Source organism: Carassius gibelio, chromosome A13 (genome assembly GCF_023724105.1).
Source record: "Carassius gibelio isolate Cgi1373 ecotype wild population from Czech Republic chromosome A13, carGib1.2-hapl.c, whole genome shotgun sequence".
NCBI lineage: Eukaryota > Metazoa > Chordata > Actinopteri > Cypriniformes > Cyprinidae > Carassius > Carassius gibelio.
Window position 1 is genome coordinate 20986157 of NC_068383.1, and position 27658 is coordinate 21013814.

The 27658-nt window shown below is 39.6% G+C and overlaps 1 protein-coding gene across 2 annotated transcripts; it reads left to right on the plus strand.

Annotated features, from left to right (window-relative positions):
* Positions 1-19950: 19950 nt before the first annotated feature.
* LOC128026632 (potassium voltage-gated channel subfamily G member 3-like) lies at positions 19951-26375 on the plus strand. 2 transcript variants are annotated; one of them, XM_052613876.1, is made up of 2 exons: positions 19951-20938; positions 24032-26375. In XM_052613876.1, exons 1-2 carry the CDS (start codon positions 20301-20303, stop codon positions 24675-24677), a joined length of 1284 nt encoding a protein of 427 aa, XP_052469836.1. In that variant the 5' UTR covers positions 19951-20300; the 3' UTR covers positions 24678-26375. The 2 variants fall into 2 exon arrangements, with proteins under 2 accessions (XP_052469836.1, XP_052469838.1); XM_052613878.1 differs by having other exon boundaries at positions 19951-20908.
* Positions 26376-27658: the final 1283 nt, after the last annotated feature.

Below are 27658 nucleotides of genomic sequence, written 5' to 3' on the forward strand. Positions count from 1 at the left end.
CTCACTGGAAACCTGAGATGACTGTCCAATCACCGAGGGAGTTCTACAATCAAATACACCAAGGATGAACAAAGGAAACTTAAAGTTAATTAAGGTTTGGTTTGTTTAACATCAATTGAGTAACTATATGTAGAGAGGAAAGGTAACAGCTTTACCTAATCATGATAAAACAAAACAAATGAATTATGATAATAATGGTAATTATCAAAATAACCTAAGTCAAAAGAGAGAAGCAAAATAATAAACATAAAATTAAAAAAAAAAAAAAAAACAGGAATGAAACAAGAGAGAAGGAGTAGCTGGTTTTCACCACAAGGGGGGGAAAGTACTGCTTCTCTGTCTTTAACCTGCTGAGCAGAAAACTTAATTCAAATTAAAAATTCAAAACTGGTTTAAATCAAAATTTAAAATAAGCATGTAAGAATTAAAAGGAAAATCGGAATAATATCCTATAATAACCATTGATAGCTTGTAAATTATCATTAATGATCATGAAATTAATCAAACAGTGTGAGATTAATCAAAGAGGGTAAAAGTGGACATGCAATTCAAACAGAATGGAAAAGACATAGGTCTGTTAGTCGATTTAACAGGAGACTGCCACTAGATGGCTTACCTTCTAAGTGGGTCAATCAGTGGTTGACCTGACACATCTAGATTTCCACTCTTAACAATTACATTTTAATTCAAATCATGTTTGAACCAAACTCAAAATAAATGTAAACAGTCAAAGGCAGGGAACATTCTTTTGTTTCCCTGTAATAATATTCGCACGAGCAAAGCTGTAAATGCAAATAATTATCGAGAATTTAGACATCCAATTCAAATATACATCACAGGGGATTATAAATTAGCAATCAGAGCGCATTATCTGAAATGGCCACAGGTTGGCAGCTTTGCACTCATGCAAGCTGGAATCAGAAAGCAGGGTGTACCCTGAAATTTCTAACCCACACGTTCCCTCTAGTGTTTAGATAGAGGAATTACAATTTCAATATGACTTAGAATTTATCTGATCGTTTGTCAGGCTGATTTTCTGCATCAAAAATCACAAGTAACAAACCAAAGGTTTTAATCTCTGAGGTGCTATATTAACATAGGTTGAAGAAGGATCCGTTCACTTCCAAAACACAACTGTAATAAAAACAGGAATTTTCCAACTGTTGACTCCAATAAACATTTATCAAAATAGCACTTATGATTTAAATGTTTTAGGTTTAAAAATCGGGTAGCTAAGCCAATTTTAGACCAGGAGTTTTTATCGTTTTATTTTTGAATATTATTGTGGTTTACCACGAATTCAATAACGATATTTAATAACAAGGCCTTTTTACTGAATCAGAGGAACATCGCTCATGTTCAGATTTACATGTTGCAACTAATAAAAGATTTCTTCATCTTTTAATTATTCATATTAGAATGTTCTCACTGTAAAAAGATTTTGGTCTTTCTTAACAGGATACTTTTAACATTATACTGCAGTTTACTTTCATCAAAAATAACAGTGACTATACTGTTAAGTTTCTACAAATACCTAGCGCTGACTGACCAGCTTTTTGCCTCAGTCAGTTGAGTGAGTTCGCGTCTTGCGACTTATCTCACCAGTAACGTTACATAATTTCATAGCGCACGTGCAGAAATTATTAAGAACCATATACACAGATTGATTGCTCACAAAACGAAGTTTGAAATAGCCGCGTTCCTCCACCAAAATGTAACAACAATGAGTTTTACATAGTAATTAACTCAAATGATATATAGGGAATTTGAATAATTAATCAAGAATTTGATTAATATACATCTCAGATGACAGTTACATTTAATTTTATTGATTATGAAAAATAGCTCAATTGCCAATACCAATACTAATCACAGGGCACTGTAATTTACTCATTAATATGTCAATATTACATTCTTCATATCAATTATTGTGATCTCTTACTGTAAATTACTGCAGATCAAACCGTGGTATGTCCAGCACACCACTGTAGACCTATCAATTTTCAATAAAGTTATCACGCCTTATAATTCAAGGAAAAGTATTCTCTGGCCATGAAAATATTATCCTATCCTTATGATAAATTTAGTTTCTAAATTTAGAGCTTGTAGCTAAAGATCAGACACATCTCAGTGACTCGTAATGTGAGTGGGGTGGAGTCCAAAGCCAATCATTTTATATATGAGTTTTTAATAATTCAACTAGTAATACATCAAACTACAAATCACACAGAGTAAATATGCGTACGAAAATACAGACAATAAACATTTACAAGACAACGGAATCCAAATAAAAGAGAGAGAGAGAGAGAGAGAGAGAGAGAGAGAGAGAAGTGTAGAAAGCGAGAGAGATCACAGAATGAGCTCAGGTATGAAAATCAGTCAGTAAACCTTAGTGGAACCAACAACGAATCAGATCATAACAACACTTTAAACCAGCATTTAAATCTCCATAGAGAAAGTGATACTTGCAGAAGTGTCCCATGTGAGTGTGGCGTGAGATCGGCGTCGAGCTTGTGAGCTTTGCGCGTTGAAACAGCCATGTGCCATGAAACGGAGGCCATGTGACGCGCGTGCACGCTGCGCTTGGCGTGAGCGTGGAGCACGTGGTCCTTTGTTCTGTCCTCGCGCGGTATTTGAAAGGTTCAACAAACATTGTTCCAGAATTCGTCTTCCTTGCGTGGAGAGGCGAATAGTTTAATAAACTTAGTAAAGAAAAGAAAAGAAAAGAACGAAACGAAAATGAAAGTTTCCAAATGAGCCATGAAAATGGCTTTCCTCTCCTCAGTCCGTGTGCTGAGGGGGGAAGGAGAGCTGAGCGCGGCCCGAGGCCGCGCGGAGCGACGTGTCCGAGAACGGAGAACGGGAAGAAGAGCAAGAAGAGAGCGAAGAGAGAGGTGGACCTTGTTTGGTCAATTCTTATAGCTTGAAATAGTTCACGCCCATTTTCGAGGGAGCATCCAATGAATGTCCGCGATCTGAAGCGGAGGGAAAGTTCCTTTGTCTCGGTTGAGACAACCCCCTGATGATTTAGGGCCTGTCCGATTTCATCAGGAATATTAAAGCAAGTTCATTATTCCAGATTAAATACATTTTTCATTACTTTGCTCTAGATAAATGGGTCTGTCAAAGCATGACGATTAGAACAAGACTAGACATAATATATATATGACCAAAGATCTAATTTTTAGATCGAATTACACATTTAAAGATTTGTTTAACACATGATAACACTGCAGATGTTGGGAAACATCTAAATGTACCAAAAGGGAATACGTAATACATTTATAAAACATGAAAACAGAAAGTTAATGAATACATTCCATAGAATGCATTGTTCAAAAGAAGCCAGTGACTTGGCTTCTCTCCTGTCCTGTGTAGTCGTAAAATTTTACGAGCTACCAAGGAGTGTGGGGGTTGCAGAACATTTCCTTTTGAGAAAGTTAAAGTGAGGAGAGACATTTCCTAAAGTATGAGCTTGCAACTTATACTCTTCACATAACAAGGATTAACCATTTTATGCAATCCATAAACATAATTAAAATACATATTAATAATAAAATGAAAGTAAGGAACTTATACAAAAAGTTCCTTTGTCTCCAGTGTTGGAAGAATTTGGGTTGGGGGTTTTCGTTTTTTCTTTGAAGCTCGCATGGGCATCGTAAATAGTTTAAGTCCAGCCAGGCTGGCATTTAGTACCAACAGTCTGAATTTATAAAACAGAATTTAACCCATGAATCGCTGACCTGCATATCTGTTACAATTATAAGTTAAAACTATATATTATAACAGATATATTAACTGAAATAATGTTAACATACCAAATTACTAAAATCTTCTTTTTTCTTCTTTATTATATACTGACAACCACTGTGATAAAAAATAAAATTAAAATAAAAAAATAAATAAATGGAAAAGAGAAACTACATTAAATGAAGATGCATGGTGTGATACACACAAACACAAAACATACACCAGCATAACACGACACTAAAACTACCCCAGTGTTTTCGGCCCTCGAAAAATAATATTTTTGAAAATGCTGCAGACCCCATTTTAGCTTGAAAAACTACTTGAGGTAACGTCCTCTGAAGGATGCGTATATGGAATATCCTCAACGCAGAATTAAATGAGACAGCCTTCATAGGATGAGCGTAAAAAGAAACAGGAAGTGTCACGTTGCTATACCAACACAAAATGCTGTTGCTCTCTCACACTAATTAAATGTACAATTCCGGCGGGATAAACAAATTAATAATTTAATTTAATTTAGGTACTATTCTAAACATTTAAAATCACTAAACACTTTTAATCCTGTTTACCACACCTGAGGTAATACAACTTAAAATAAAAACATGAAAATAGTAACATGTAAACACCACATCTTTGCTTGTGTGTAATTTTACATCTGCCGGCATCGCCATTTTTATTTTTATTTTTTTTTTTATAAACAATGGTTGTTAACAGCAATGCAAAGAATTGTGGGTTATCTGTAGCAGTAAAGGATAGACCTCATGCATCCTCTGAATTCCTGTGAAAGAATGTGGCATTCGAAGGTCGCATTAGGTGTGTACTTGCTTTCCTGAAATGAGACAGCCTCGATGATGCATGCAGAATGTGACCTATGACAGGGTACAGTCTTTAAAATGGACACAGATATTGTTGTGCCTGCATGAAGGGTCATGCGGCATGTGTTTTAGGTTGACTAGCATGGACAAAAAACATTTCTGAAACGCAGTGAAAACATTTTAATTTTAAAAAGCCATTTTAAAACAAAAACACACAAGTGTAAACAGGGCCTTAATCTGTCTTCCAAAAAAATGACATATTTCATTACAAGGTAACCATCAGTGTTACCATGCTATTTGGAGGGGTGCAGGTTGGTCAGTGGGGTAAAAACTGTCAAGGCCCGATCATTTGGGATGAACTGACGGAGCTACGACTGCACCTGATACAGTATAGCAATTACTATTTAAATAAGAGTAAGTTGAATAATCACAGTTGAATGGACACAGTAGGAGAGAGGTTAATAGGCAAGGATGTGGTGTAGCTGACCTGAACCAGACAGAGACAGGACTGTGACACGACAAGGGGAATACAACAGGGTTTGTAGACAGCCACCAGCATCACACTCAGACGAAATAAACCGGCAACTGGCAAGAAAGCAGAGGACATTAAGTAGCAAGCGGGTTAGGGGGGGTGGGGGGGAGCAGGTGAAACTGATCAATGAGACAATAACTAATGAGGCACAGCTGAAAAGGGAAAGGGAAGAAATTAGGAAGTGATCAGCGGAGAGAGGAAAAAGGAAAGAAAGACCAGAGAGAAGAACCAGACTCATAACAGTGCCCCCCCCCCCCCCCTCAGCGAGCGCCCCCTGGCGCTCCCGAGGGAGGGATCTGGCGGCTCCGAAGGAAATCATCAATGAGAGAGCGATCCAGGACGTCCCGGGATGGAACCCAGCTTCTCTTCCCAGGGCCGTAACCCTCCCAATCCACTAGAAATTGATGGCCAAGACTGCGACGACGCATATCAAGAATCTTGCGTACAGTGTAGACCGACGTGTCTACGGCCTGAATAGGAGGAACGGAAATACGAGAAGGAACACGTACAACTGACTTTATGCAGGAGACGTGACAAACCGGGTGAATCCGCCGAAGCTTAGGAGGTAGCCTCAACTTTACTGTGACAGGATTGATGACCTTGGTAATCTGAAATGGACCGATAAAGCGGGGAGCTAATTTACGAGACGGTGCCTGAAGAGGCAAGTTGGTAGTGGAAAGCCACACTCTTTGACCCCACACGTACCTAGGACTCTTGACACACCGTTTATTAGCATTTCTTAGAACGCGGATCCTTGAACGACACAGAGATGCTTTCACCCGTCTCCAAGTGTGTTTACAGTGTCTAATAAAAGCTTGAACGGAAGGAACATTGGACTCGGTCTCTTGCGAGGAGAATAGGGGGGGTTGGTATCCCAGACAACAGTGAAACGGCGACAGACCGGTAGTGGAGGACGGGAGCGAATTGTGAGCTTATTCAGCCCAAGGTAACTGTTCGGCCCACGAAGAGGGATTATGAAACGCCAGGCTGCGTAAAAGTCGACCGATTTTCTGGTTGGTGCGTTCCGCTTGCCCGTTAGATTGGGGGTGGAAACCAGATGAGAGGCTGACCGACGCACCAATCAGACGACAGAATTCTTTCCAGAACTGAGACGTGAATTGGGGACCCCTATCGGAAACTACGTCAGAGGGAATCCCGTGATTCTTGAAAACATGAGATACTAGTACTTGGGCGGTCTCCTTTGCAGAGGGGAGCTTAGGAAGTGGTATAAAGTGAGCGGACTTGGAGAAACGGTCTACTACAGTGAGAATTACAGTAGTACCAGCCGAGGGGGGGAGTCCGGTAATAAAATCAAGACCAATGTGGGACCAAGGACGCGACGGAATGGGAAGTGGTCTAAGGAGACCGGCCGGTGGAGAGTGACCAGTCTTAGTCTGAGCGCAAACAGCGCAAGAGGCTACGAAGCGACGTACATCGGGCTCCAAAGTGGGCCACCAAAAACACTGACGGACTGTAGCTAACGTGCCCCTAACGCCGGGATGGGCAGTCAGCTTGTTAGAGTGGGCCCACTGAATGACTACCAAGCGAACAGAAACCGGGACAAATAGGAGGTCTTTAGGCACGTTACGCGGAGCGGTCGATTGGGACAGAGCACGTTTTACGAGCCTCTCAATTTCCCAGACTGCGGTACCAATTACTCGTCCCGGAGGGATTATCTCCCGGGGTGTGAGGATGGAGTCTGAGGGGTCAAACAGATGAGACAAGGAGTCAGGTTTTACGCTTTTAGAGCCAGGTCGATAAGAGATAGTAAAAGCGAAACGCGCGAAGAACAATGACCAACGTGCCTGACGTGCATTAAGTATTTTGGCAGAACGTATGTATTCTTAATTTCTATGATCGGTCCAGACTATAAATGGAACGGTAGAGCCCTCTAAACATTGTCTCCACTGGCCAAGAGCCAAACGGATGGCAAGGAGTTCACGATCCCCCACATCATAATTACGTTCCGCAGGGGAGAGGCGGCGAGAAAAATACGCGCACGGATGAATTCTATTATCAGAGTCTGAACGCTGGGAGAGGACGGCCCCAACGCCCGTCTCCGACGCATCAACCTCGACAATGAACTGTTTGGATACATCAGGAGTCATGAGAATAGGCGCGGATGTAAATAGATGTTTCAAACGATCAAAAGCCTGCTGAGCTGCCTCTGTCCACCTAAAACTTGACTTGACCGAAGTGAGAGCTGTGAGAGGCGCGGCTATTTGGCTGAAATTGCGTATAAAGCGTCTATAGAAATTGGCGAACCCCAGAAAACGCTGGCACGGGGCTGGAGGTGGAAGGAGACGACGCTGCCGCCGTAGCTGAGGAGGTGGAGTCAGCGCCTCTTACGCGGCGACGTAGTTCAAATCTCTTCTCCACACGGATAGCGAGATCAATGAGTGGGCTGAGACTGGTTGGCAGCTCGCGGGCTATGACTTCATCCTTGACATGAGCGCTAAGTCCCTCCAGAAAGCGTGCCGCAAGGGCGGTCTCGTTCCAGCCGCAGGTGGTCTATCGAGTAATACACCACGGATCGCCCTCCCTGGCGGAGTGAGGAAAGCAGACGGGAAGCCTCCTCACCATGGGCCGAACTGTCGAATACCCGTAGCATCTCCTCCTTGAAAGTCTCGAAGCGCATGGTATATTCAGCCCTTGCTTCCCACGCAGCTGCTCCCCAATTGCGGGCACGCCCAGACAGAAGAGAAATGACATATGCAACCCGGGCTCGATCATGGGCATAGGTGACTGGCTGGAGGGAAAAAAACTACCTCACACTGAGTAAGGAACGGGCGACATTGAGTGGGCTCTCCACTATAGCACGGGGGATTATTCACCCGCGGCTCCGGTGTGTCAGGTGACCCTGGAGGGCCCGGTTGATCTCTCCGGAGCAGCTGAACCGGGGTGGACAAATCAGATAGCTGAGCAGCCAGCGTCTCGACCGCTCGTTGAAAGACTGTTCCTCATCATGTCTTCCTAACATTGCGCCCTGCAGTTCCACAGCCGTGTGTATGGTTCTCTCTTTTGCTGGATCCATATTTTGGCCGGATTATTCTGTGATAAGGATGAGATCGGATCCAAAAATGCAAAGAAAAAGAGTTTATTGAGAGAGCGGAGACACGAGTGTCTTCAAACGGGAACTCAGGAAGTTGCAGGTTATGCAAAATAACTTTTATAAACTAAATAAACTCTTAACTCTTAACTGGCTGATAGCAAAAAGGGCAAAGGAAAGGTTACAGGGCGGTCTCAGAAGAGGGTCCCCTTTACAACGGGTCAGTGGCTCTCTCGTGACTCTTGTGAGTAGCGGGTATGCAACAGGTAGTCAGGGAAACCGGTTAGCGGAAGCTTGACTGCTCATCCCCACGTACTGTGTGGCTGGCATGCACAGAGCTCAGCTCAGGGAGATCGACGACAGGAGAAGGGCTGGACACAGTAGGAGAGAGGTTAATAGGCAAGGATGTGGTGTAGCTGACCTGAACCAGACAGAGACAGGACTGTGACACGACAAGGGGAATACAACAGGGTTTGTAGACAGCCACCAGCATCACACTCAGACGAAATAATCCGGCAACTGGCAAGAAAGCAGAGGACATTAAGTAGCAAGCGGGTTAGGAGGGGGGAGCACGTGAAACGGATCAATGAGACAATAACTAATGAGGCACAGCTGAAAAGGGAAAGGGAAGAAATGAGGAAGTGATCAGCGGAGAGAGGAAAAAGGAAAGAAAGACCAGAGAGAAGAACCAGACTCATAACACAAGGAGTGAGGCCAGCGGAATGATTGGGAAATCAGCAACACCTGCGCCCCACCACCGGTCTTGAGTCCCATGTAGGAGATGGAAGGATATAAAACTGGAGCGGAGACAGTTAAGGACGAGAGAGGACCAGGCCTGGGCTTTTAGTTTATGTTTTGCTTTTTATTTATGCGCATCAGTCGTCCATGAGGGGCTGATGCGCTGTTTTGTGTTTATTTTGATTTATTAAAATGTTATTTGATTGTCCGCTGGTTCCCGCCTCCTTCTTCCCGATGATTAGGAAGTTTATTATTACAAACCCTTAATCTTAATTTTTCATTAATTTATTGCTAAACAGTGGGATGCTTAAATCCTAGATGCGCTTTCGAACAGCAAATTTCCAGTTTTATATAATAAAGAACAGGAATAAAAAAGAAGAGCTAAAATAAACTTTTTATTGACATTTTAACATTCAAAATTAGATGTGTTACCTATGTTAGAACTGTACTAGGGTACCAACTGTACCTGACATGGACAACAACATTTGTCTTTATGAACTAACTGTGGGAAATATGAACGAGGTACTACTGATCTATGAAAAGAAATAACAGATACAATAACAGATTTTGTGTGGTAATGTAAAAAGTAAAAAGTCTTCCATCTGTACACGGTCTACCCAAACATAGCACTGAACAGTTTGTGTGATCATTTTATTAAAATAACTGAGAATTGTCAATTCTGATTAAAATCTATAACAGCATTATACAAATTGAGTATCTTCAGTGATCTCCTAATGCATTAGAAGACCAAAAGAGAATTAATACAAAGCAGGATAAAATATTTAAGAGGGTTGATTGCATGAGAAAAGATGGCTTGCATAATGCTTTGCACTATTATGCAACTAAATCATCAGGGCATTTATCATTTTCAAAGTTCATTATTCTCTGAGAGGGCACACAAAGTGGACAGCGTAATAGAGTATAATCTCTCATTTCCTCTTTGCACTGATATAATTGCTCGTTTGGATGAAAGTATGGCCAATCGCTTGACGGAACACTTCTGGTCCACCACATTATTGACTATACTGAGCATATCTTAAATTTACACTGTAAAAAGATAAGTGTGACATTTACAAGTAACAACAAGTAAGTTGCTGTAATATATTCCACGGTATGCTCACAGTTACTATTAAAAATTGTAATTGGGCCTGGCTTTATTGAACCTTAACATCCACCCAAAGAAATTTTCCTGATTAGTTCACTGGTGCTACAGCAGGCACAGTTAAATATATAATTATTATTTAAATTTATTATTATTAGTTGTTTTAGTGTACTTTTCATCCAAATCCCTGTAAAAGGAACTTTTCTCTAGTTTCTGGTTCTGTTAGCTACTTGAATGAAATGAATGAAAGCACTGTAGACATAAGATTGTTGGGGTTCTTTGGTGTAGACACATTTTAGCTGAATCCTGTCGTTGTAACGATCATTAGATGGAGTGCCCATGAACTTCAGTGCAGGACACTCCACTCAGGACCATTCCACCCATCAACCACCAGATGTCACTTTGCCACACATGCACCTCATTCATCAGCCAATTTCCTTGCCACACCTGCACCTCTTTTACACACACATAAAAGCTGATTAGTTGATACAAAGCCTTTAAGGCAGGTAGAGGAGTAGCTTTAAAAACTATTTCACTTTTTAGTATAGTGGCTCAAGGCAGAAATGAAAGGTTTGAGGACTGTCTGAAAAAGGGGATTCAGACTCAGATTATCTGAGGGCATGCGCCAGTTATTTTGCATCGGGTCACAGTTGAATATTTTCATCATTTGAGAACTGCAGTGGATGAGCATGCAAGCATGTTTGTCACCATCACGTTGTCATGCTTGAGTTGTGTGTTTTACAAATTAGACACATGACTTTGGAATAAATACTGGTAAATGAATCCCTAAGAGAACTACAGGTTTCTTTAAATTGTATTTAGGCTGTAATTAATGGATAACACTTATGAGGACTTAAAGGGATAGTTCACCCAAAAATCAAAACTATGTCATTAATAACTCGCCCTCATGTCGTTCCAAACCAGTGAAACCTCCATTTATCTTCTGAACACAGTTTAAGATATTTTAGATTTAGTCCGAGAGCTCTCAGTCCCTCCATTGAAGCTGTGTGTACGGTCTACTGTCCATGTCCAGAAAGGTAAGAAAACCATCATCAAAGTAGTCCATGTGACATCAGAGGGTCAGTTAAGATATTTTGAAGCATCAAAAATAAATTTTGGTCCAAAAATGGTTCGAGTCTCCAATACGCATTTATCCACAAATGACTTAAGCTGTTAACTTTTTTTAATGTGGCTGACACTCCCTCTGAGTTCAAACAAACCAATATCCTGGAGTAATTAATTTACTCAAACAGTACACTGATACACTGAGCCGAGCCAGATAACGAACAAAAGACTTACTCGTTCTCGAGTCAAGAACCTTTTCTGTCAGACGCGTCCGATTCGAGAACCGAGGAGCTGATGATACTGCGCATGTGTGATTCAGTGTGAAGCAGACCGACACACAGAGCGTCTGAATCGAACTGATTCTTTTGGTGATTGATTCTGAACTGATTCTGTGATAATTTTATGAGCCCAGGTAAACCGAAGGCTTGAATCAAGGGCAATCATCACCAATGATGCCATTACGTACAGTGGCGGTTCTACATTGAAATACACCCTGGGCGAGACCCCTTTCGAGCGCCCCCCACCCCCCCCCCCCCCCCCAACCACACACACACACAAAAAATAGCAAACAAAGTTCTGCACAAACAGCAATATTTTATTATAACAACTGTTTTCATATGATGTGAGATCATTGCATGCATGTTTCCAATTTGCCATTCCTGCACTTGTTAAATTGATGTTCCTCTTGGAAAACAATTTGCACCAGAAGCAAAAGAGGCTGTTGTTCTTAATTGAATAAATCAGCCAACTTCTTGCCATCTTTTCACCACTTACTAATGTTTTCTTAAAATATTAGTGGTGGCAACTTCTCCCATTACTCTCATTCCTACGGAAAACAAAGCCAGGTGGCACTTTACTTGGTCCTCTGTGAACCAGCTCAGTCCGAATCCTGTCAGTCAGATATGAGGGCCAGTGGGGCTCAGTGGGGGTTCAGCTCCAGGCATTTCTATCAGACAGCATATTGGCATATTACTCAAAACACATAGCAGTGAAAAAAACACAGTCCTACTCATAAATATTAAAATTACATTAAATTGCAGTTGTCTTGTAGCCCACACACACACACATACACACACACACACGATATGCACACCTGAAAGCTCATGCTGGGTAGAAGTAGAGGCAAAGAGGTCTTCATCCTCAATATCAGATATTTGTGGAGACATATGTGTAGCGGAGGAGGTGGTTGGCTCATCCTGACCAGTGGCAGAGGATGCTCCAAAATATTTTAGAAGTGCCCATGAAATTGCAATTTAACTGCATTTGAAATCAAAAGACCATAGGATAATGTTTTATAAAGCTAAAACAGCCTAGGGTCAAATTGAATCAAAACATAATAGAAGGGTTACATAAACATGCTCTTACACACTAAATGTCTGTCATTACACGCTATATCTTCCTAGACCCGGAAAAAAAAAAAAATATATATATTTATTTCATTTTTCCCCCATGTCATCACATTGTTTAGAGCATAGAAACAAATAGTAAAAAAAAAAATACAATGAAAAATCATATTTTATTCACATTATGCTATGGTCACTGGGACTTTAAATTATATGTATAGGCAAAAACAAAAACTTTTTGGGTTTCAGGATATTTTTCAACCAAAATTTGTATATCAATCTAACTTTCATGGAGGTGCCATTAGGTTACTGCCTCAAATTATACACATGACACACGTTTAGTTATGACTTGTAAAACTATATTTAGGAAACTATACTTAGCATACTGTGTAGCAAATAAAATGCTGTTGGTTATTTACGGGGCCTAATGTTAAACCAACTGATGGAAATGATAACTGAACTTTTAACAGTTTTATTGCAAAGCACAATATTATAAATTAGATCTCATGATTGAGTTGAAACCAAATTATTGTTGTATAAGCATAGCAAGCATCATAGCAAAAAGGCTAACAAAGAGTTATACCCACCACCAATTAACATTAGCCCTTCATTCATGAAATGGATACTGTAATGATACAGAGACAATAGTTGCATACCTTAATCTTTTGCTCGTTTCTCCTCTTCTTCTTTTCTTTTTTTTCGAAATTGGGCACCTGGCTTTGACCTTTTCTTCTCCATCTCTGTTTATTTGGCACTCGACAATCAACAGATTTCCCATCCCCCCACCTGTCGCTCACGACCAGAAGTCAAGACTAAACCAATTCACCTTGATGACCGCATAATCGTTTTGTATTACCTAGTTTCATTTGCAGGAACTATAGGCCTGTATTATAACATTATGAATGAAATGTGCGTTATTTGGAAGAAAGTCGAGGTGTGTGACTGACTTTAGCCTATTATTAATTATATTACTAGTGTGGATCCCCCGTCCCCGTCCACCCCCGCCCTGTCCGTTCCATTTGAGAGAGACCCAGAGGTGAAATGTCGCACGCGCCTCTCGCCCCACTCCCTTACACTTCTCTCACAACACAAAGCTTCAATGGATATTTTAAGCAAGCAGGGGCGCCGGTAGCTGCAGGGAGCGCCAATTTGCCAATTCCACACACAGTGAAATGATATAAATGACGAAAAATCGCTTCGCGACACAGAGGATTTTTTTGTTTATCTGCTCGTGCTGCCGCCCCCAATGTGTCACGAAAAAATGACGCCCCGGGCGGCTGCCCGGTTCGCCCGTGCCTAAAACCGCTACTGATTACGTAGAGCGCAAAAGTACCGGTGAACCGTTTTCTTCAACAGGTTTATTGAATCGAACTGTCCGAAAGAACTACTGGTGATCCGAAAACCGATGCAACCGGTTCTTGACTCGTGAACGAGTCAGTCTGTTGTTAGTTATCTGGCTCGGCTCGGTGTTCATCTTCAGTTCTCTCTTCATAGCAGTTCAGTCAGTGTACTGTTTGAGTAAATGAATTACTCTGGGATATTGGTTTAACTCAGAGGGAGTGTCAGCCGCATTAAAAAAGTTCACAGCTTAAGTGATTTGTGGATTAATGCGTATTGGAGACGTGAACCGTTTAAAACGATTCAGTTCGATTTGGTGAACTGGTTCAAAAAGATCTGGTTACATCGAATGATTAGTTCACGAACCGGATATCAAAAACTGCTTTGTTTTGAACTCTCTCTCACAACAGACACAGAAGAGAAGACAATGCTAAATAATGTCGTAGTTTTTGCTATTTTTGGACAAAACTGTATTTTCGATGCTTCAACATATTCTAACCGACCCTCTGATGTCACATGGACTACTTTGATGATGTTTTTCTTATCTTTCTGGACATGGACAGTATACCGTACACACAGCTTCAATGAAGGGACTGAGAGCTCTCGGACTAAATCTAAAATATCTTAAACTGTGAGGGTAAGTTATTAATTACATCATTTTGATTTTTGGGTGAACTATCCCTTTAAGGGGAATGTGTTCAATTACCATTATCTCAGTTTTTTACTGCACATCTCACAAAGAATAAAATGCAATGTGTCAGACATGGCATGTGCTTGTTTAAAACCATAGTGTTATTGTATACATAGTGTGCAATAACAATTATGAGTCCAACCAGCTCACACCTGCTTAGAAGTTTCTAGTCATCCTCATCACAATATAGTTTCTTCACCCAATGAGAGACTAATTCCTAAGGTTTGGCATGTGAATGACAAAAAAAGAAAAATCCTTGACAAGCGTTATTTATCCCTCTAACGTCACTTTAAAGCTACTATGGCCCAAATGCCAGCAACCACCTGCAGTAAATATTATCAGTGGTGGCTCGTGGGTTTTAAAAAAGAGGCGGCACACTAATTGTATTGGTCCGGGAACCCCTGCCAATTATTATTACTATTTGTTTAATCACTTTAAAATGGCTTTTGGTTGCTTTTATTTAGAACATGTAAACAAAATGACACCGTAACAGCAAGATAATATAATTTCACTTACCTGACCTATCACTTGAAGCAAACAAACATCCATCCCTTAAAAGTCTGTGTTAAAATAGAGCTGCCTGTTTTGCCATTTAATTAATGGCTGTATTCTATATACAACTTAGTTGTGTTATTATATATATATATATATATATATATATATATATATATATATATATATATATATATATATATATGTGTAGTTTAGGTGGAAACGCAGCATAAATGGACATTTGTGTCACAGCTATGGGTAGTTACTAGTAAAGTGTTTGGGACTTTCAGCATGTCATGATGTTTTCCTGCAATTGTTAGTCACAAAGTCTTTATGGTTTATTTCCTCTGATCAAAGATGGCAGACTTCAAATCTCATATTTGAGTGGTTTTGCTCCTGGGGTATAGGGCTTTCTTAAAACGCAGTATCATATTGTATTTTTAATGAACATAAATGGATTAGTATTATTATGATATCTGATCTAAAATCAAGGCTTAAGAATCATCCTTTTTTTTTTTTCTCCAGGCAGCACGGACATCTTTAACTCACTAAAGAAGTAAAGCAGTGGTGTGTACAGATCATGATTGTGCCATCATAATGCCTCTCCTCCCTAAAGCATTAAATAAAGCCAAATGTATAAATAAAAATTAAGAATGTAGTGAACAAATAAGAAGGAAAGGGCTATAAGCCAAGTCAATATTTTTGGAAATCATTCAGGTCAGTTTGACTCTTAACCACCTACACAACCTGGCTCGAGACAGGGCAGAGATGAGTAGACAAAGCCATGTATAACATTTTCTAATTATTTCGATAAGGAATAAGCTCGTATTGAGATGTAGCTCATTAATGTGTGACAGGACAGTGACCAGGCCTGGTAAGGAGGTAATTAGTGCCATGATGAATCCTCATTGATTTCTGTTATGAGCATAATTAGCGTTCAGGGCACCAGTCTGACTCACCACATGTCACCACTCCAGCTGTCCCTCTGGAGACGGACCCACAGTTATCTAAATAGGGCCAGACTCTTAACCCCACAGTAACAACCTGTGGAAGATACTGAAAGATGTCTTCATGGATGCAAGCTGAGAACTAACAATTACCCAAAAAGTACCAGTATCAACTGCTGTTTGTTTTTTGGCAAAAACTGTGCTTCAATACCAAATGAAAACTATTTGAATTTTTTATTTTATTCAAGAACAGCCTATTGATTGCTAAGATGAAGTCAAGCTCTTGGCTTTTGAAAACAGACTTGTAGGAGGTTAAACCTCTGCTGGACATTTCAGTGCGACCTGTGCTTTTCTCTCAACTACAAAAATATCTGGAGAATGTGAGGACAAAGTCAATTTCAAAACTCAGCATGAATAATTACAAAGTACTTTCATCATGAGAACCCCAGACATATGCGAATAAATGAGGCTAGAATATTAATTATGAAATAGTTTAAATGCATGCCGAAAGTAATGTAAAGGGCCAGAACATGCCAAACTGCTCAAATCTACAGTAATAGATGATAATGGTAATAAAGTAATATTAGCATTATTGTGAGGTGAGAGCAACTAATATTTATGAACAGCACTGGGTTCATTGAAATTGTAAAAAAAAAAAAAAAAAAAAAAAAAAAAAAAATATTATTATTTTTTTTTTTATAAAAATTATTTTTTTATTATTATAAAATAAAATTATACAGCTGTGAAATTTGACAACACAGTCAAGGTCTTATTTTTTTTTAATTATTATTATTATTATTTTTTCATTAGTTTTATTTATTCATGAAGAATGTCCATGAAGATCCTTTCTTTTAAGAAAAAAAAATTATAAGCACTTCTTAAATGCTTAGCTAAGAAGTAAATTATAATAAGAAAGGAACAGTTAAAAGGACAGTTTAGCCAAAAATGTTAAATTATTTAATCATTTATTCACCCCTTTATTTCTTTTTCCACGCAATTGCAGGGAACAAGGACCGAGACACCAAGTCACCATAGAGAAGGATGATTATTCCAGACTTATTCGTTTGTATTCCACATGTTTGGAATGACATGAAATGATTAAGAAAATGAAAGATTTTTTATTGAAATGTTTTTGCTCTCTATCATGACACACTAAGAACAGATCCATGTGCTCTATTTACCCTAACAGCAGAGCATCAGTTCTGCTGTCCAGCTCTGTTTTCATGAAATTTAATCTGTGAAAGAAACATAAACAGAAATACAAGGGATTTTCATTAAGGAAGGCTAATTGATCTTATCCTCTCATATTGTGCATAGATGCTCAGTGATTTTATTGTATACATCTGCAGTATATCGCATAGATCTCTTCAGGACAGATTCAACATTTTGAAATCTTAAAACATTCCCTCATGCCCCGATGCAGAGCTCCTTAACCCAAGTTGGAGGCATCTGCAAAGGGGCCATGGCTTTGATGCAGTAGTGAGCGGTGTTGGGGGTAACGCTTTACAATTAACGCAAGTTATGTAATCAGATTATTTTTTACTAGTAAACTAATAAAGTAACGTACTACTTTTTAATTTAAAAAGAAAATATCTGTTACTTTTTCAAAAAAGTAACTCCAGATACTTTGTTTTCCCATTTACTGACTTACTAGTCTCCTGTCCGCATATTGGTAGAAAGTACAGAGGTGTAGTGTCCACTGTGTGAACATGATGTAGTTGTAGACTAAATGTGAATGCGCATTAATTCATCAAAAAAAAAATGAATTAAAACAGTAGAATGCAAACTCAGAATATGATGCAAACCTGCAATAATTAAATATGTTAAACAACACAAATGTATCTAATCCCATTTTATTAACTAGTGTCTTTGCTGCTGTAGATTTGTTTTTTTAAATTGCTGAAGAGTGTTGAACCTTCTTGTCCTGTGTTCTACTGTACATAAATGCATTTACGTTTCCTTCAGCCTGAGGTTTATTCTTTACATCTTTACATTTTGATATTTGCTGTAAATAGAACTTATTATATTAAAAACAATCAAGCCCTGCTCATATTTAAAAAGTAACATGAAAGTAACACAAAATTAATGTAACATTATTTTTTCATAAAAATTAACTAAGTAACATAATTAGTTACTTTTTTAGGGAGCAATGGAAAATTGTAATGCATTACTTTTAAAAGTAACACTGGCAGTGAGTGGATGAAAATATCCCAGGTGTCAAGCATGGGACGAGACATGGGTTTTGAGCCAGTAATGAAGGGGCCACATGTTGAGCAGGCCAAGAGGAATGCCAGAGGAGAATGACATGAGGCCGAGCAACCTCTGGAAAGCCCTGAGGGGACGTGGAGTCCCTAATTTGAATAATGCCACCAGTCGCTGAAAAGTCAGGGAGTGTAATCCATGCCTGCATTCAGGCAGAATCAATAACTGTCCCCAGAAAGACCACTCGCTGGCTGGGAGACAAGGAGCTCTTGGTAAAATTGTTTCTCAACACAAGCGTCCTGGTGGCTAAGCAGCAGTGACCTGTGAGCAATTAGTTCCTGTTCTGACCTGGCCTGACCTGTATCAGAGGAAAAAGAGCCAAATCTATGCACTTCATAAAAGTGTATTGGGCCAGGGACAGTCCGTGTATTGATAGTAGGAAGTGACGCACTGCCTGTAATGACTTCTTCTGTGCCGCTGTAAACCACTTGGCAAACCCATTCACGGCAGGGTGAAATAGTCCTTTAGGAGAGACTGGCAAGTATAGGAAGGCGACCTTGTCAGCATCACTGATCTCTGTCAAATTCAGCCAAAGGTGGGGGCACTCCAGCACCATCAAATTGGCCACAGCCTTGCCGATCACCTGCGCATTGGCCTTAGTAGCATGCAGAATCAGGTCCGTCACTGTGCACATCTCTCTGAAGGCATCAGAACTCTGGCCGGCTCGTCCATAGTGCAACTTCAAGTTTCCGGCAGAGATGTTTGGCCTAGAAAACTTGAAGTACCACCATTGTGTGAAGCGCTGAGCCAGCCTGGCCAGATGTTAAATAAGCCCTGTTTGACAGGGCTGAGGAATTCCTGCAGGGCTTAGATGGATGCACATGAGCTTTCAGCCCCAGTGCCGATGGAGGGCTCAGATCCACAGCAACCATCTCTTCCAGAGGGGGGAGCTTGCTATAAATTCTTTCTTCAATGCCGTTAACAGTGGTGAGAGCGGTGGAAGTAGATGGATTAAGACATGCTAAGTAAAGGGGGCGCGCCACGTCCTGGTGAGTTCCTAGTGAACTAATGGCAAGAACGGAGTAGGGCATTAGCGGGAGGAATATTGACAGTGTGCCTTCAGTAACTACTTGCCAAGTCTGTCTGTCTTTCTGTTTGTTTGAGTTAAATCATTTTCAGCTTTTCCCATGTAGCTTATGTCACAGCAATAGGTTAACAAATATGTGCAGTAGGCCTATACAACTACACTATTTAATAAAAGTGTTCCAGAAAAGGTGACTTTACAAATTATCATTGTAATATACCAAACTATCTGAGCGATAAAGTCTGAGACTGTGAAGTGATCTTATTTAAACACAATTGTTAGCCACATGGTGACTTTTGATTCTCAAAGATGTTGTCTCTTTAGCAACTGTGGCCATATGAGAAAATGTTACCATGTACAAGGTGGCGACTGTGTATGAATTCGTCCAATTTTATGTGTACAACAACGGATTATTATATTTTTTACTTTTTAAAGTAAACATGAAGATCCACCCATACACATAATTCTAAGTGGGAAGTAGACTGATCGTACGAAAAGGTATGAATGAAATCGTTTACAAATTTATACAAATTAGCCATGCACCAATTTGTCAAAACATAAAAAATCCCCAAACTGCCATGAGCGTGTGTTGGACAGATCAGTTTTGCCCACACAACACATCAAGTAGACTATAACACTCAACAATAAAATTCATACAATAAACTATACTGAATTAAATGTAAAACACAAACAACATTAAAAGAAACTTTTAAATATACTAAACAAATGTGACTCCTGAAATCTGTGGAAAACAGAATATCTAGAGAAGAGACATGAGAGTAGCCTACTTCTGAAGCTATGTGTGCGCGCATGCGTGTGCGCGCACGCATAACCTCACTGTTCGCGCCCGGTGCCTCACTCGCAGGTTGGTTCGGTGCATCGCGAAAACCGAAGTGCCCTCGTGATGCCGCGTGCGTGGAGTACAGATTGGCAGGGCGCAGCCGCCGCACAGGTACAAGCGCACCGCGAGCGCGCAAGTTTTATCCAAACCGAGAATGCCCAGAGAGACGGCGTTTTCTCCAGCTGCTTTCCACGACGCGTGGTGGACACTTGAAGAAGGGTGAAGCGTGAACTTTGAAGCTAATGCTGGGAGTATTTGACGCTACCAAATATGACTTCCATATGCACTCTGGGAATTAAAAGTTCGCAAAAATGAAGTTTGGCAAAAGCGTCTGTATCATAAACGTGGGTGGCACCAAGTACGCTTTTCCAGAGGACGTAATCAAGGATTTCCCTTTGAGGAGAGTGAGTCGTCTCCACAGTTGCGCCTCGGAGAGAGAAGTGCTGGAAGTGTGCGATGATTACGATAGAGAGAGGAATGAGTTCTTCTTTGACAGACATTCAGAAGCCTTCGGCTTCATTATGCTGTACGTGAAGTACGGCAAACTGCGCTTTGTCCCGCATATGTGCGAGCTGTCGTTTTACAACGAGATGATTTACTGGGGTCTGGAAAGCTCTCATTTGGAGTTCTGCTGCCAGCGGAGACTCGACGAACGCATGTCGGACACGTACACTCACTTTACCGAGGAGCACCACAAAACGGCCAATGATACAAGGACTGATGCGTCGTCAAACGGGAAGCGGTACTCAAAGTGTCTGGAGCGAATGCGCAGGACTTTCGAGGAGCCCTCCTCCTCTCTGGCCGCGCAAATTTTGGCGTCCGTGTCGGTGATTTTTGTCATTGTGTCCATGGTAATACTTTGCGCAAGCACTCTTCCTGACTGGAAAACTGCCGAGAGCAACACAGTGGAAGAGCACAGGTACACAGACTCTTTAGAGCATCCATCCGGGTATTTATGTTTTCTTTCTTGTATAAACTTCCTAACCTTTTGGTGAGAAATACAGCTGTAAAAACATCCTCACAGGGGTCGTTGACACAGGATGCGTTCTTGTGTTAAAAAAAAAATAAATAAACAAAACACGGTTAGACGCCAGGCAGCAAAAATTAAACTGCTTGCATATGTCTCATCCCGTTTTTAAATTGTGTATATATAAAAAAATAAATAAAAAAACACTTAATTTTAACTCTTTAACTCTTAATAAAATTCTAGACATGAAAAAAATAACTTTTATTTTTTTAAATAAATATGTGATTAACACTCACATGCAATAGAGAAGCCTAATGACAGCTGTTTTATTTTTGTCAACATGGAGAGGGTTTCCTCATGGGGTTGACATGTTGAAATCACATGACTAGCCAAATGCTACTCCACTTATAAATAACTTTACTACTGAATATATCTCATGACAAGAAAAATAATAAATAAATAACCTTTTTGAAACATCACCCCAAGCCCCGAAATAATTAACACAGTACAGAGTGCTATAAAGGTAACGTTCATGGCATGGGATGCTGAGGGGGAAAAACAGTGAAAGTAATCACATTCGTCAAAGATGCACTATTTTTAATTGATTAAGGCTTAAAAGAAGTCAGATGATGTCTTTGTCCAATGCGTGGTGTCTCACACCATGAGCAGTCAAAATCAATTCTACCTTTAAAAACACATCTCATCAGTTTTAATGCAAGCTGTTTGTCCAGTTGTTTTAATACAAGAACACATCATGTGTGTATGTGCCCCTGTTTCTTGTAAAGCAATGCCTATATATATAAAACACGCATCTGCAGCCACACTTGTCTACAGTCTTCTGTATCGTGTATATTGTCATGTTGTCCTTTTTCCTAAATGTTTGTCTTTTCTCTTTCAGCCTGACAATAAGTCATAAAGTTTCATAGTCTAGTTAACAAATAGCCTACTTGAGCATCTCAAAGTTAAGAGCTCCACACTTTTCACTGATTGTGAGATTTGTAACAGTGTGTAGCTAAAAGCCGAAGCGAAGTTGGAAAGCGCACTATTTTGAGGGAGGAAGAGCAATCTCTCTCCAAGGTGCTGAATGAAGGTTGAGAGCCATGTAGATCATATGGAGGAATGGTGGACTATCTTCTAATAAAGTGTCAGATTCTAAACAGCAAAACATGTCAGCTTTTTGACATTATTTAAGCTTGGCTGTGTTTCTGACCCAATTTAAGGGCATTTAAAGAAAATATACAGTAAGACTAATAAGTAAATGGGCAAAAGGTGAGTCAAATACTGATGCCACTAGTTATTTAGTTGGTTAGAAACCTGCAACAAACATTGTTAGAAACAACCACTGACCACTAGTTTATTAGCAATTTCCTAGTTTTTTTGTTTGTTTGTTTGTTTGTTTGTTTTTTATTATATCCTTTTTAACCTCTGTGTTTTTCATATTCATAACTGCCACACGGACTGTTCTGAAGGTACTGGTACCTGAGGAGCAAATTTCCATCCTTTGTGTGTTTGTGTGTAAAAATATAACATGGTCTATGTTGCTGAAAAATCAGGTTTGTTTTTTAGTATGCGTGTCAGCTGTCATTTGTATGAGTGATGATGTCTTTGGGGACAACTTTAGATGTCTTCATTTTTCCTCTGGTTTGCTTCTATTCCAGCTCAAAGTTGACTTCTGTCAGAAAAGCACATCTGACACTTAAGCATCAGGCAGTTTTTGCATATAAACTGAAGTTCCACTCCACTTGATTTAAAATGAGACATTTCTGCATAAATTTGGAGTTTAGAAACAGGTGCAGAAATAGGCTACACCAGTCATCTTGGTGTAACCGATGTTGATAAAAGACCAAATCCCAAATTGTTTAAAATGGAAAAACAGTATTTATGTCCAATTTGAGTGGTTGAGAACCAATGACTTGTTTTTTTTTTTTTTTTTTTTTTTAAGAACTTAAGATAAATAAACTTAAAGAACTTAAGATAAATAAACTTTGCTATCTTTTGCCAGATCGCTGTTCCACCAATTCTCAGCTCACAAATTCTAATCTCACCTTCAGAATCAAATTTGAAATTCTATTGATTTTGTTTTTAAAATGAAGAGAAAATGACAGGGCTCTGAACTGGAATGGTTTGCCTTTATTTATTTTAGTTAATTGAGTTATTTATACAACCCTTTAAGACCCAGCAACCCTTTTAACAAAATGCCAAAACATATAAAGAAAATTAGCATTGACAATTTTTTTTAACAATAGTGTTTTTTTGTTGTTGTTGTTTGTTTTGTTTGTTTTTCCACTCAGCCACTAACAATTATTGGCATTCTGTAAATATTCTTCAATCCATTTTCCCTATCTGGCTTTCATCAGGCATCATTACTGTCATCATTAGACTCTGAGAGGAATACAAATAATGTGATCAATATTGGCATTACTCCATAAACGGTGTTGCTGGGCCTTATGGGATTCCAAACAGTTGCATGGATTAAATTGCAGAGTGCATTTCAAAATACTTCAAGACAGCAATAGTTCTATTTCATGTAAGATATAATGAAAATAAACATTTACTGTGCATTTGTTCCAATTAGCAATTCAATTAGAATTTGTCAATGGTCATTTGGATCACATGACAATGAAAAAGCTTCCTATTTATTTATTTGCTAGTGTAATTTCATAAGTTCATTAATTCTAAGCCATTTTTAAAGCTTTAGGAGCAATTTTGCATTCATGAATAGAAGCATAATACTGAAGGATGTAGGTTCTTTCCTTAAGCCATTGCTATCATTTTACCATAGTACATTTTGCCTCTGAAAATTTCAGTTGGCTTTTCAAAGGATCTGTGTGCGAGCAGCTGTAGCAATGAGGAAAAGCATTCAATAGCTTAGCAAACAAGATGATGAGTCTCAGTAAAAGCTTTAAAATGGCTTTGAATTATCACAAAATGATGTAAGGCACATTGAACTTAACATCTGATGTGGTTAATGAGACTACTCTCAATTTTCTATTATGGATCAACATGTTCCTTTTCCCATTCTTTTTCTCTCAAACTTTCTTTCTGTTCTTTCTCCATCACCGCGCACCTGTCCAGGATCATTGAGGCGGTGTGCATCGGATGGTTCACGGCAGAGTGCATCGTGCGCTTCATTGTGTCCCGAGACAAGTGTGAGTTTGTGCGACGTCCGCTGAACATCATAGACCTGCTGGCCATTACCCCCTATTACATCTCTGTCACCATGACGGTTCTGACTGGAGAAAACTCGCAGCTGCAGAGGGCTGGTGTGACGCTACGCGTGCTGCGCATGATGCGAATCTTCTGGGTCATCAAGCTAGCGCGTCACTTCCTAGGGCTCCAGACTTTGGGGTTAACGTTGAGGCGCTGCTACCGTGAGATGGTCATGCTCCTGGTCTTCATTTGCGTGGCCATGGCCATATTCGGCGCGCTGGCGCAACTTCTAGAGCACGGCTTGGATCTGGAGTCTGGGAACGAGGAATACGCTAGCATTCCTGCCGCCTGCTGGTGGGTTATTATCTCCATGACCACTGTCGGCTATGGAGACATGTACCCCATCACTGTGCCAGGACGTGTGCTTGGTGGCCTGTGCGTCGTGAGCGGTATAGTGCTGCTTGCTCTACCGATCACCTTCATCTACCACAGCTTTGTGCAGTGCTACCATGAACTCAAGTTCCGCTCGGCTCGCTACACCCAAAGCCTGTCTGCCGAGTTCCTCAACTAACTCTGAGTCAAAACCTCCCGGTAGGTTTAGCTATAAAAATTAACGGGACTCAAATCTAGGCTTTCTACTAGAGAAATCGATGGCTAGTGCACAGATCTCCCTAGGCATTTCCATCTGCCACATTCATCTCCAGAACAGACTCTCTCAGCTCCGCGGAGCTCCAGTATGTGTTGTATCTGTTACTCAAGGGGCTGGAGGAGGCTGCCATGGTGACGGTATCACAGAGGCCAGGTGTCCTTGACAGGTACACACTGCTGGAGGGAAACTTTCCGAGGCCTTGAAAAGACTCGCTCTCATAGAGATCTGCGCTTAGCCCTATACATGTGGCATCCTCCAAAGGATTTAGCTTTTGAATGCCACTTAAGCAGCCCACAGTGTTGGCAAGCAGATATGAGAGAAATAATTTAATCATCTTGTCACCCAGGAACCTTTCTCTCTGATGATGCCTTCATTTATAAGGAATGAAGTTTTAAAGCAGTACCACTTTTTTCCAGTATGTAAAATATTTAGAGCCTCTTTTTTTTACTGACAATAGATTACAAAAACATGAATTTAAATCACTCTGAATACTCTTTCCAGGCTAAATTGTTGTGTAGACCCAATTCAGTGTGACAGCAAACCTCCAGAGGTAGTGGGACATAATGAGCGGAATAGACTGAAAATTACAAGGATAAAGTGAGTGCTGTGTGGGCAGCTATGCTGAGAGGAACATAACGGGCCATGGAGAGAGAGTGCTGTCATGGAGAGTTGGGTGCTTTGGATGACACCAAGCAGAGCATGTAGAGTTCTCCCCGAATCCTCTCCCTCTGAATGTCCTCTACTGCCTTGCCGGTTTTCATACAGGAGCGAGATGCCTTGAGGCTCGTGCACCTTCTGGGGTTTCACAGAAAGCTCTCTGTAAGTCCACGGAAGGTTCTGGAGATCTTTAGTGCCACTGCTACCTCAAGGCCATCTCCTCCCATGGAGTCACCCATGCCACCCACTTCTCCCCGACTCATTGCTGTCTCTATTTTGTTGTGGCCCTTATGTTCCTTAATGCTCTTAAATGAACATTCAGAGAATGTGCTGTTATCTGTGTTTTTGTCTTTACACATTTCTCCAAGTGCATCCTGGGAGGGCTTCTGCTAGAGAGAAAAAAGTGTGTAAAATTATAACAAAACTGTTATTTGATGTTAAATAACGTCACTAATCTTGACCTGTTTAAATTGTAAGACAAATTTTAAAATCAACATTTAAGAAACTCAACATGAAAATTGACCCTGTGTATTTTGTTGGTGCACTCCAGATTCAGAAAAGGGTTTGTTTTAATAACTTGCTCCACCTCTGAAATTACCTGCTTTAGCTGATACCACAAATCTCTGTTATGTTTTCAACCCCCTTCCTCCAACCACCAGGTTCATTATGGTACATGATATTCACTTTTCAGCATTCAGTCAGTTACAGATGAATACTTTCAAGTCCTATCTTACACCTTTCCTCACTGAATATGCTACTCTGTTACAGGTATAAATAATTAGATCATAGAGATGAAGTGAGTTTCAGTTTCAGTTTAAAAGAAAACATACTGCATATTAGAGATCTGCATCATTTTGCAACATTTATTTTTTTTTACTGTATGGTAAACATAAGTCCAATGTCCATCTAATATATGCATCAATACATAAAAATAAATAATACATAAACAATAAAAATATGACATGGTACAATTTATTTTATTATTTTATTTTATTATATATATATATATATATATATATATATATATATATATATATATATATATATATATATATATATATATATATGTTACAGTGCAATAATGATTATTCATGCATCATTATTTTCTTTTTTTTTATTTATTTTATTTATTCATTAATTTCCTTTTTAAATATATATATTATGTCGAAATATTTTATTTAATAAATGTTTAACTGCAGAAGTGTACTTCAGGACACATATTTGGTTCAAATGTCTTATACTTTATTCATGTTAAAGGGGGCCAGCAGGCAAAAACCATCAATAATGTTATATAATATGATTTTTAAAGATGTATTTTCTATCGTGTACAAAATGTCCCATCCTAAGGAATTTAATAAAAATAAAAATAAACATTGACATCAGAGAGAGACAAGCTGCCTGTTTGAAGAACTGAGTGACAACCTTTCACCTTTTCTAAGAATAATTCCTATTGTGCAAGGTCCGGTTCATCTCTTCTCTGTAATTACCAGATTCTCATTATTTATAGTCATCTTTATTCATATTCCTCAAAGCAGTCACCAACTGCAGCCCATTCCTTTGTGAATTAATAATCAGAAGTTTGTGTGATTGGAAATAGATGCATTCTCTTTTTGGGTTACAGGAAGCAAAATGTGTCAGACCAAAATGTGCTAAGATTTCCCTCCTCATTAATTAAACCTCCTGAAGAGATCGTGCTGAGCTGCTCTCCAGTGTGCCTTCAGATCACTTCAGACAAAGACTCCCTTGGCTCACATGTACACACAACAACACCCAGAAATTAATGTGAAAGTGAAAATAAGCAAAATCCTTTAAATTAATTGCAGACCGCAGGTGTCAGCTGCCACTCATTGGTTCTTAATACACTTTCATCCTACTGCTTCTCTCTTGTCTGCTTCATTAATCATGGTAGATATATAAGGGATCCTATATACTTTACATGCAAATACATCAGTGCTCTAATGAAAAGCTCACGACAGTTAAAAGCCATGAATGTAGATAATAACATCTCTGAAACCAACAGATCTCTCAGTTTGTTAGTAGGATGTGATCCGTTTTACTTTTTTATGCCATTCTCTTTATATTTAACTCGAGCTCTTTTTATGAATCTTATTTTATTATATTTAAAACAGTTGTGCATTATGATCCTGTGTATCACGGATATGATAGCTTGGGCACATCACACATGGCTTGAGCTTTTTGTAGGGATTTTTATACCCCCATTATAATGTTTAGTTAGAAGAGTGTTT

Coding starts and splice junctions, on each gene's coding strand:
- LOC128026632 (XM_052613876.1), top strand. CDS start 20,301: ATGAAGTTTGGCAAAAGCGTCTGTATCATAAACGTGGGTGGCACCAAG. Junction 20,939..24,031: donor TCTTTAGAGCATCCATCCGG/GTATTTATGTTT, acceptor GCACCTGTCCAG/GATCATTGAGGCGGTGTGCA.